The sequence below is a fragment of the Lissotriton vulgaris genome, chromosome 2_1 (genome assembly GCF_964263255.1).
Source record: "Lissotriton vulgaris chromosome 2_1, aLisVul1.2, whole genome shotgun sequence".
NCBI classification, from domain to species: domain Eukaryota; kingdom Metazoa; phylum Chordata; class Amphibia; order Caudata; family Salamandridae; genus Lissotriton; species Lissotriton vulgaris.
The window spans coordinates 1,329,434,822-1,329,446,947 of NC_141687.1; the positions used below are offsets into that span (position 1 = coordinate 1,329,434,822).

Sequence of the window (12,126 nt, forward strand, 5' to 3'; positions counted from 1 at the left end):
TGGATTCGGTATTTTACCACCCAATTGGATTGGGTGGTAAAATGCTAATTCTGATAGGCCTTTGGGACTCAGAAGAGTCCCACCTACATCTGGAAGTTACCGAACGATAAAAATACCGATTCGGTATTTTACCGATTCGTTAAATCTACCGAATCTGTAAAATGATGCCCCTACATCTCATTCACCAAATACCGGTCGGTGACGGCCGAATTCGGCCGTTACCGACCGGTATTTGGCCTCCTACATCTGGCCCATAATGACTATGGGAGAAGTGATTTGGTATTTTGTGCGAGAGACGGCCAGAGTGGTGCTCTCATCTTGGCTTCGGTCGCTCCACCTAGGTGGGTGAGGGTGATAGCAGGAGGAAGAATGATTGGTTTCATCACACTCTGAGGTAAATTAAAAGCTAAGCTTTTACTATACAGAGCTGTTCCTTCCTCTCCCTGCCTCCCAATTCTACATATGCTTACACAAAGGAGGAAAGGCCCGGTACCCCATAAATCCACAGCCCGTCAGAGCTGCTCGATACATGCCGGAGATTTTCACATTGTTCTCAGCATCGATCTTTTGACATTTGAACTTAAGTATAATAATATATAATACGATTGTACTGAAGCAGGTCTCTTACCTTAACGTAGACTCAACAATGACGGACTCAACGAGGAGGACTAGGCCGGGGCCCCGCGACGACGTCCGACTCCTGCCTGTAGCCCTGCCGCCCGATCCGAGTAGTGACTGACTGCCAGGTCACGTATGGTGGGTGCGCATGCTGAGTGCGTCACACTGAGCGGGGACTGGCCATAAAATCATCTCCAGGGCCGTCATTGGTAGCGATTTCGCGCGCTACCAGATTGACGGCCCTGTGACCCACTGTCACCTGCATGAGGATTCAAGGCCGGCGTCACGTCACCACCAGGGCACGCACGCACCACCACCACCACCAAGCTAGGTTGTGGGGGGTGTGTGCAGGCGCCACAGTTAGGTTTGCGTGCGTGCGCAGACAGTGTTGTTCCCTCCTTCCCTGCCTTAGTTAGTTACTGCTGCCTGCGGGCCTGTGGCCCGGCCCCTGCGCGAGTGCTGTGCTCAATGCGCAGCGCTTTTCCAAATTACCCCCATCATTTATTTATTCCCGCAACTGCGGGGCCCCCCTGAGCTAGAGGCCCTGGGCAGCTGCCCATACCGCCCATGGCTAGGACCGGCCCTGTCCGTTAATGTCTGCAATTGTCCATTCAGGTAGAGAGTGCCTGCCTCTGTGACCTCATGTGCTGTCCAGTCGTGGATTATCGGCGCAGTATAATGTGTCCGGCCTTTGGGGAACCCTACCAGAGGCAAGAAGGGGAAAATACATGGGCGCTTCCCGATTCAGTCGGTGTTTCCGGGTCAGACAGCTTTGTCCCACCGTCAATTGGAGTGGGCGGTCACGCAGGGGTTCCGCCCCCGGTAGCAGCATGCAAATTATGGTTCCTGGCGGAGTGTGTTCGGTAACTTGACTGTCTCCCCCAGTACTCGACCCACTGAAGCTGGGCGGCTAGAAAATAGGCCTCAAAGGAAGGAGTACCCAATCCCCCCTTAGTCATGGGCAGTTGGATCTTAGCATGGGCAATTCTCCTACTGCCCGAACCCCATATAAGCGTACCAAGGAGAGCGTCCAGCTCGCGAAAAAGGGAACGTGGAGGAATCACCGGAAGGTTAGCAAAATAGTAGAGCAATCTGTAAACCAATATCATTTTGGCCACAGCGATTTTGCCAATGACTGCAAGGGGAAGGTCCTTCCAAAACTGCACTGAAGATCTGATACCCGCCATTACCCTACGATAATTCCCTTCATAAAGGTTTTGTGGTGTGTGGTATAACCAAACACCCAAATAACACACTGCCTGGGGGCTCCATGAGACTCCGATGCCTCCCAGTCATACCGGACAGGGAGGGAGACCATCAACGAGCGGATACAAAGTTGATTTAGACCAATTTAATTTGAGACCCGCCACTGCCTCAAATTCTTGGAGTACACGAAGCATGGGGGTGAGATCAGATGCAACATCGCAAATGTATATAAGCACATCATCTGCGTACAATGATACTGCATGGATGGGAATACGGCAGCATCCGCTCTCTTTACGAAGATGGACTGCTAGTGGCTCCATTGCCAGGGCGAAGAGCAATGGAGCGAGGGGGCAGCCCTGGCGCATGCCCCTGAGGATCGGGAACGATGGCGATATAAGGGGCCCCAGCCTCGCCCTGGAGGTCAGTGCGGAGTAGATGAGCTTAGTGTATGCAAGAAGGTGGGGACCCACTCCCATACGATGTCGAAACTGGAAGATGTAAGGCCATAGGAAAGTGTCAGAAGCCTTTTCCAGATCCAGAACCAGGTACGCCGCACGGGATAAAGTGGTTTTGGATCTGATGCTGAACATGAAACAGGCGCCGGATATTAAAGGAGGTATCCGACTCGGGACAAACCCACACTGATCCGGTTGGATCAGTTTCAGAAGAACCATGCACGATCTGAATAGTATAATGCATGTCCTATTCTGCAGTATATTAATGTAAGCGTCCTGCACATACTAATCAACATGACACTCTCAGAACCCCCATCAGAAATCACTGTAATTGAGGTGCAGAAGGCCGTTCAAAGTTCAGGGCCCTGGTGCCACTTCACCTGTTGCATCATTGGAAGGTAAACTCCTGTCTCCTCTCCCCCATCACACACCTCCCCACTGCAGCTTTCCTCAGACATGAGCTAGGGTTGCTAACGAATTGACCAGTATTTTAACATCTCAGGCAATACAAAAATAGGGAAAATCATCTTAAGTCTTTATTTTTCTTCCCATCCGTACATACGGTAAACAAAACAGCTACTGTTAAAACACTGCACTTTAAAATGAATTCTCCCTGACTGATAATTGAAGAAAACAAAGTGAAAATAAAACCCTTTTTTGCTGTCCACCTGGAGGAAGCACTTAATGGGTGTTTTCTTGAGGCCCCTTCTGCTGTGACTGGGAGGGCCACATGTCCTGTTTGGGTGGGCCTGCGCACCTCCTAGAACCGGGCCTGGGGCAGACCCATACGGTTTCCCGTAGTGGGCAGAAGAAAAATATGAATGACACCCCAACAAACTAAGGAATGAAGGGCGCTGGCTTGAAAATCCCTATAAAGACGTAATTATGTATAGAATTTTAGTAAAATCAAAAGGTCTAGGCTAACAACAGTCCTAAAAATAGATTTAGAGGAGCTACTCCACAGATTTGCAGTCCAGTTTCTTTGTGTATTTTATTTGTGTGTGTTTGGGGGGGGGGGTCATTTGTGTTTGCGTAATAAGAAAATAATAACAAGTAATTAGTGGAGTAAGGCGCCCCTCGTGTTTTGCAACAGCTGTTGGACTTAATGTATGTGCGGCAGCGGTGCCCGTTTCTCCTTTGTTCTGTACGTGGCGTGTTGCAGTTTCAGAGCTCACCGACAGAGGTTCCCGCCACGCCTGCTGAGTGCTCGGTCGGATATTTGGGGTACCTAACACCCAACGTCCCCCGGTTCAGGCACAAAAACATATCCACGTGTTTAGTTGACTTTATTAATTTACAATAAACAACCTTTGTTACTGTAAGTAAGACACAAAGAAAACTAAAATCTGCTTTCTCCGCCACTCTAAAGGCGTTTCATTGAAAATACTGAGGCGAGCGTGCCGGAGGCTTTGAGGCGTACTCAAGCGCGTGCACAATCTTCCTTTACTTACATTGTTTTTCTTACATATATATATATTTTTTTCACGCATGGTAAAACTCGCAGAGTCGGAGGACTTGCGAACAGTCGCATTGACCTTGTGCCCCGGAGCCGAGAGCGCTGTTCGTAGAGCAGCAAGACTGCGAACAAAGCACTGAAAAAGACAATTCCGACTATTTACAGCCAGACAGTCCTGTGGGGACCCCTGTCGGCGAGCCTTGGCATTGCAGGACTTTTTCCATGATACTGCTTGGATAAAACAGTCTTAAGGACGAAATATTTAACGAAAATAAATGGAACTGCTTTCAGTGGCATAGGCTTATGTAGTTCTGTTTTCTTCATCTTTCTACTTTTATTTCGGTACAATGTACTCATTCAGTGTTCATTTGTCTATGCGCGTATTTCAAATGACGTGGGGGATTTGTTGTCAGCTGTGAGCAGGGTTTGAACCCGGATCTGCAGATACCAGGTATTATATGCTCACCAAGCGACATAATATTACCGGTTTGTACTGTAGTGGTAAAATGATGCCCTTTGGCAAATATAAAACAAATACTCGGCTAAGGACGATTAACTGTGTTATCCTTAGTTTTGTAGTCAGTGAGGCAGGTTTTTGCCGATGACCTCAGTCAAACATGATGTAACAGATGCAGCCTTAGTGTCCTCGATGGTGACGTTATTTATAACTTTGACACTGCTGTTCGCATCAATAAGGATACATTAGAGTTTATTTGTATGTGTTATGTAATTATATGGTGTTAAGTCCTGTAATGTAATGGTATTGTATTATGTATAAACCACCCACGCGCCTCGTCTGATCGGCCGACCGACGAGGAGAAGACTAAGAGCAATGATGCTTTTTCGACTTCTTCTTATGCTTCGACTTACCTGACCCCGAGTGTGAAGACTTCGATGACTTCGAGCCGGAATTATGGTGGGTCTGCGACCAGTCCCTCGACCTCCCTCTCGACCAGGACCTTGAACAGCACGGAGCCCACTGCCGTCGTTCAAGCAGCTTTCGGGACCATTCCTGCAAAGCCTTCGGCGTCAACAACTGATAGTCTCAGCACGACTTGGGGTCGTGGTTGCGCTCCAGGCAAAAGAGGCACACGCGGTGCGGATCCGTCACTGACATCAATTGGGTACAGGAACCGCAGGCCTTAAAACCGGGCATCCCTCAATCACCTTTTCGGAGTCGGATACTCGAAACAAGACGCCGACAAAAGTCGAGAAAAACGTAGTCAAAAAAATGACTGAGGTACCGCTCTTCCCTGATCTGCACTGGCTGGTGCGGAAAAAGAAAGAACTGGCGTCAGTGCATGAGGGCGGCGTCTTAGTAGCTGCCGCAACGTCATCCCGGCGACCACGAAACCACAGACGAACGTGAAGCAGACTGACGTGCAGAGGTACTGCTGACGAAAAATCTTTCCGGATCCAGTCTGATGCCTGGGGGTAATTCTAATGTAAGGAATCTAAAACTAATTAATGTTTCTTACAGATATATAATTACAGAAGGTAAGTAACTTGTGCGAGTAGACGAAATTACAAATTAATCATGACGTTTTTTCAGTGTATATGTGTATTCATATAATATGCATTTTACTTTTAACATCGCTACCATTATTTGTAATACCTGTGTAAGTTGCAACCCCAGTTGTGCAAAAATACTTTTCTTTGGGAACGTCTTTAAGAAGTCTCTATCGCTGGAACTTTTCCTTAATTGAGAAGATATTGTAGCACCCAAAATCTTTTGAGGCCTTACCTGTGTACACTTCCAGAAGTGCTACACATTAACAGTCCATATGCACAAAACCACATCTGATATAAATTGATTTGATTTTACATTTTATAAAGCGCAGCGTATGCCCAAGGGCGTCTTGGCGCTGAAATAAGCTGGAGTACCAACAACATTTTATTTTGAATGGCTAGTTAGTTTTTAAACAGCCAGGTTTTCTACTGACTTCTAAACAACATCAAGGAGTTGCTGTTTTTAATCTGTAAGGGAAGGGAGTTCCATACCTTAGCCATGCCAACGCCAAAACTCCCCCACCCCAGCGTAGTTGCCTGTACCTTGGAACAACCAATAGGTTTGCCTGTGCTGATCTTAGATTTCTGGGAGGGGCATATTTTCTGAGGTGTGTTCTCAGATAAAGGGGTCCTTTCCCCTGTAATGCTTTAAATGCAGACATTGCGACTTAAATATAATTCTCTTGCCCACCGGCAGCCAGTGGAGATCCTTCAGTCGATTAGTTACTGGTTAATATTTAGGGATATCTAGGATTAACCTTGCCGCTGCATTTTGCATCTGCTGGAGTCTAAGCAGGAGCTGTGTCTGAAGTCCGATGTATAGAGCGTTTCCGTAGTCCAGCCGCGATATAGCTAATGCTGTTACCACAGTTTTTAGAGCATCCATCTGAATAAATGGACAAATCTTCCTGATGATTTTCAAGATGCCCCAAAAGGTGGAGGTAAGTTTGTTAATTTGACCTTCAAATGTCAATCTTTGGTCAAATATGACCCCCAGATTTCTCACCTTTAAAACTGGTACTGGGAAATCGCCCAAATCGGCTGGCCACCACTTTGGGGACCAAAAGGAGGTATTGTTGCTCAGTATCAAAACCTCTGTCTTGTCGGTATTCAACTTTAGGCAATTTTTCTGCATCCAAGTGTTAATCTGCAGGATACAAATATTAAAACGCACTGCCGTCTCCTCAACATTGTTTGATACCGAGATCACGACCTGTGTATCATCGGCATATGATATAACCGAGAAGCCACATTGTCTAATAATTTCTGCCAGCGGGGCCACATAAATGTTAAAAAGTGTGGGACTCAGAGACGAGCCCGGAGGCACCCCGCATGGCAGCTTAAAAGGTTTGGAGGTCTTACCATCCATTTCTACCGAGAATGTTCTATTCGTTAGGAATGAAGTCAGTAACTTAATGGCAGTGCCTTGAAATCCCAGTTCAACTAGTCTATTGATCAAGATTTGGTGATCGACAGTGTCGAAGGCCGCCGATAGATCTAATAAAATCAAGGCGGCCTTCTTTCCCTCATCCAGAGTTTTTCTTAATTCTTCTGCTGCCATCACCAAGGCGGTTTCGGTTCCATGACCTTCCCTGAAACCATACTGGGAATGATCTAGTAATTCACAATCTGCGATGAAAGACATGATCTGCCCATTAATCAGCTTTTCCAGCACCTTAGCGCAGAAAGGGATCCTAGATATTGGCCTATAGCTTTTAGGTTCTGTCGGGTCCATATTGGCCTTTTTTAATAATGGCCGGACCAAAGCTATTTTCCATGAATCTGGGAAAATGCCTGACTGAGTTATTTCTAAGAAGACTGATCTCAGTTGTTCTCCAATTAGCTCTGGGCATAAATGAAAGATTTTTGGAGGGCAGGGATCCTATGGAGCCCCTGCCTTTGTAGTCTTTACTACTTGTACGATCTGTTCTTCTGTTTGTGAGAGAAAAGAGAAAGTTGGAACATTGGCTGAGGAGTGAAAACCCGGCGTTTTTATCTCCACCCGTTTGTTTGTACTATCTCTGAATGTTTTGTACACATCCTCCACTTTATTGGTGAACAATTCTCCAAGTATATTGCAGAATTCAGGGTTTTCAGTTGAAAAGTTAGGTGACTCTTTATTTGCTTAAATTACACTTGATATTTTGCGATCTCTTCACGTCGGTCTTTGAAAGTAGTTGTTGTGACATCACAATTCAAATGTTTAAGATAAATGCAGTTCAGCCACAATGTCATTTTGTTCATACAGGTAAGTAGTGATGTCACAGCTAGACTGTAGTAAGGAAATGACTCCTATGTGCATTATATTTACTGCATTTCTGATCCTGTTGTTCGTTATGACTATATATAGTCTTAAGCATTGCTATTTGATGCTTAAACCTCTAATTAAATATCTATGAGAAAGAGGCGACTGGATGAAACAAGGGTGTTTTCTTACTGCAGCCAAGAGGAGATGATCCTGCTTAAATGTGACGTTAAAGTTTGAGGTTTGGTACAAGCTTACTGGACGGCAGCTATTTTTAAATGGCACAAGACCAAGATGGACAATGACCTAATCTTATAAGATATATTTTCCCAGACTGATAGTATGATTCTGAATATCGGTCAAGTTTCACCTGAAGGGTGTGCAGTTTGCAAACACATAGTTTATTGCATTTGCTTTTTTATTTTTGCACAAATCTTTTTTGCAGTAATAGTTTAAAGGAGTTGTAGGCTAAAGACCTATTAAAATGTAAAATAATAAATCTCTGAACTTAAATATTTTTCTATTTTCAGGTCCGTGATGCTGCAATAAGCAGCTTAGTTGAAATTTATAGACATGTTGGGGAACGAGTGAGGACAGATCTTAGCAAAAAAGGATTGCCGCAGTCTCGGTGAGTTTGTTTCTCGTGCCCCATTTGAAATACAGACTTAATATTAAAAGTGCATTTCTTCATTGGTGTTCACAACAAGCTGCCTGGCCTTGTTCATCTCTTTCTGCATTACTATTGCTGTGGATTCGCCCTGTATCATTTGCATCTAATGAGGTAGAACTATAGACTTTCTAGAGATCATTAAATTATATCACGATTATTGCTTAGAACACACTCAACCCAAACTGAGGCTTCTTTGTGCTGAACAAATTCAGTCCAACATCTTGTCAAGGTAAAGAATGCACTCGCTGTGTTAAAATCTAGGTTTCCAAAACCTATGCAAGTTTTTGGTCTCACTCCGTAGTCTAGTGGGATACAATTCAAGAATACAGCAACACATCAAAGGGGAATGCCAATGTTCTGGGCTGCAAAAACTGATGAACCCTTAACAAGTCAGGATCTGCTGAGAACAGCTACAAACTGGTGCATAGCTCAGCAATGATGCGGCTAGGAAACATTGCAATGTCAAACTGTTGCACTTTGTGAGCGACACAAAGAACATGAAACCTAACTCTTCAATGCAAGTGAAGTTTTTGAAGATGGGATAACAAAGGGGTAATGTGGACTTGGGCGTGTAGATGCGTGCTGCTCTGTGGAAGTGTAGGTAGTCTTTTCCTAAATACGTGGAGCTGATAGATGCAAGTTTTCACCACTGTGCTCACTTGAGTATTGTAAGCAATTGGGTTGTTGAATGAATGGGGTGTGAGTTCTGGCCAGTCAGCAACCACAATCCTTGTCATGGTGGGGCACAAGCCAACCCAGAATTAATCTGTGCTCAACCCTCTGGTAACCCGGCAGAAAGGAGTCAGGCTTAACTTAGAGACAATGTGTTAAGTATTTGTGCAACACTACAGATAGTAAAGAAGTGAAAAACACCACACAAAAAAGGATCCCATACTAAGTTAGAATTTTTTTAATTTTAAAATAAAAAGAATACAAGACAAAAATGAAAAAAAATCCAATCAGTAGAACCGGAGATATACAATTATAAATATTTTAGTGAAAATAGCTAAGAAACTACCAGCTGTGGATATGTGATTGTACCGGACCAGGACAAAGTAACAAGTTGAGTCCAACAGCGATGGAGTCCGAGCTGACTTCAGGGACCCGGTTAGGGCCACTGAACAGAGTACCTTAAATCCTGGTTTGAAGAGTGTCACAAGGATCTGTGTCAAAGATGTGTCCCGCAGCTGAAGCTCTGCGTGTTTTCCTGGATGCGGCAAGACTGCGATGCGATGGCCTGATTTATCGGCGAGGATTCCGTAGATGGGGCTTGTGATGTGAAGTCTGGTGTTGAGGATATGGCATGCATTCTGGGCGATGCGTCAGTTCAGAGGAGCTGCAAGGCGTTGTGCAGTGACGATTTCTATGGGGTGCAGTGTGAGTCTTTGTGATGGGTCCTATTCACACAGCAGCAACAGTTCTGCTCAGGTTGCACTGCACAGCAGAGGAGATGCATCGGTTCTGCTGGATCCACAGACGCTGACAGAACACTGAAAACCCAGGACCAAGGGTCCAGGACTTGAGTGGCACCACTTGGCAGGGTAGACTCGTAGATGGCAGAGTGCAGGTGCAAGGTTGTTGGAAGCCTGCTTTGTCCCTGCGGTTTTAGACCGGGAGGCCAGCCGAGTATCCCTTGGAGTCACTCTGGATTCAAGAGATGCAGGCCCAGTCTTTCTCACCCAAACAAGAGGACAGCAGGCAACAGGTCAGCACAGCAGGGCAGCTGTCCTTCAGAGCCGCAGTTCAGCAGAGTTGCAGTCCTTTCAGCAACACAGAAGTCCATTTTCCTGACAGACTATCCCCAGGTCTAGGAGTATAGTAAAAGGTTGGTGTCTGAAGTCCAGTATTTATATCCAGTTGTGCATTTGAAGTGAGGAGAAGCTTCAATAAGCTAGGCTTTACGTGCATAGGTGCTGTTTTCCTGCCCCTGGCTCCAGACTAACTCCAGGGGGTACCTTGCACTTTGTGTGAAGACCAGTTTAAGTGGGCTAGGTCCAGCTCCTCCCTCCTATCCTGCCACTAATGGCCCACCCAGTCAAACCAAAGCCCCCCATTGTGTATGGCTGTCTAGGAGGAATACCCAAAGCACAACTGTCAACTACACCCAGTCACGTGACCCAGAGGAAGTCTGCTGGAACTAAAATTGTTATTCAAAATCAGACTTCCCCATAAGTTAGGATTTTTCATTGCAATTCCGAAAACACCAAATGTTAATAGTTACCTGCTCCCATTTTGAAATGACAGCATATTAAATGCAATAAGGTAACTCCAATGTTCTCCCAGGCTAGAGGTAGGCCGTGCACTGGTGAAGAACGAACGTAAGCATTTTTTACTACCAGGGCCTTCTCACCCAAACAAGAGAACAGCAGGCAACCGGTCAGCACAGCAGGGCAGCTGTCCTTCAGAGCCGCGGTTCAGCAGAGTTGCAGTCCTTTTTAGCAACACAGAAGTCCTTTTTCCTGACTGACTATCCCCAGGTCCAGGAGTATACTAAAAGGTTGGTGTCTGAAGTCCAGTATTTATATCCAGTTGTACATTTGAAGTGAGGAGAAGCTTCAGTAAGCTAGGCTGTAAGTGCATAGGTGTTGTTTTCCTGCCCCTGGCTCCAGAGTAACTCCAGGGGGTACCTAGCACTTTGTGTGAAGACCAGTTTAAGTGGGCTGGGTCCAGCTCCTCCCTCCTACCCTGCCACTAATGGCCCACCCAGTCAAACCAAAGCCCCCCATTGTGTATGGCTGTCTAGGAGGAATACCCAAAGCACAACTGTCAACTACACCCAGTCACGTGACCCAGAGGAAGTCTGCTGGAACTAAAATTGTTATTCAAAATTAGACTTCCCCATAAGTTAGGATTTTTCATTACAATTCCTAAAACACCAAATGTTAATAGTTACCTGCTCCCATTTTGAAATGACCGCATATTAAATGCAATAAGGTAACTCCAATGTTCTCCCAGGCTACAGGTAGGCCGTGCACTAGTGAAGAACGAATGTAAGCATTTTTTACTACCAGGGCATGTAAAGCTTAAAATTACATGTTCAACTATTTAAATACACTGTACTGTTCCCTCTTGGCTGTCCTGGTCCTACCCAATAGGTGACTTACATGTATTAAAAGGAAGGTTTGGGCTTGGCAAAAGGTTTATTTTGCTAGGTCGAAATGACAGTTTAAAACTGCACACACCCAGGCTGCAATGGTAGGCCAGAGACCTTTATAAAGTACTTCTTGGGTAGCACAATCAGTGCTGCAGGCTCACTAGTAGTATTTGATTTGTAGCCCCTGGCATAGGTAGTGCCAATTTACTAGGGGCTTACAAGTAAATTAAATATGACAATCGGTTAAAGCCAATTCTACAATGTTTTAAGGAGCGAGCAAAAGCATTTTAGCACTGGTTAGCAGTGATAAAGTGTGCAGAGTCCTATGTCTGGCAAAAACAGGAAGTCTGAAGGCAAACAGTTTGGGGTAAAATCATGCCAAGGATGCCTGGTCTAACAGGTAATAAGGCAAAATTGGTCATCATTAGAAAACCCCTAGCTTCCACACCAACCTGGAGGGTGATGTGGGTGGACTAGTTACTGATGAATTGGGCTAGCAGTTGGGGGTCCACAGGGACGTATTCCTAAATATGAGGAGTTCATTTTTAAAATCTTTTGAATTTGAGAAAGTTGAAAGATGGCACAAGATCTTAGAGAGGGCAGTTGAACGATACATTGCATCAGAATGCAGTAAAAAATGTTGGCGTATGAAGAAAAGTGCAATCCGTGCTTCAGTCTTGATGGGGAATTGGTGAATGGTGCTTCTGTCCTCTCAATTTCACTTATATAAGAAAGAACATTTAGTATTACATGCTTTATTTGTAACAAAATAAATGCCAGGGCCCATGTAATGTGGTCACTGCAGCTTGCACCACCCTTTGCCCCTACCAGCGCTGTCAATGACAACCCCAACACAACTACTAATCATCACAA

The 12,126-nt window shown here is 45.3% G+C and overlaps 1 protein-coding gene across 2 annotated transcripts in view; it reads left to right on the forward strand.

Moving 5' to 3' along the window:
• CLASP1 (cytoplasmic linker associated protein 1) overlaps positions 1-12,126 on the forward strand; it is a 1,635,412-nt gene that overhangs the window by 303,797 nt on the left and 1,319,489 nt on the right. For both annotated transcript variants that reach the window (XM_086957100.1, XM_086957101.1), the window contains exon 7: positions 8,020-8,117. In XM_086957100.1, the coding sequence (XP_086813226.1) occupies positions 8,020-8,117 (98 nt within the window). The remainder of the gene's footprint in view (positions 1-8,019; positions 8,118-12,126) is intronic.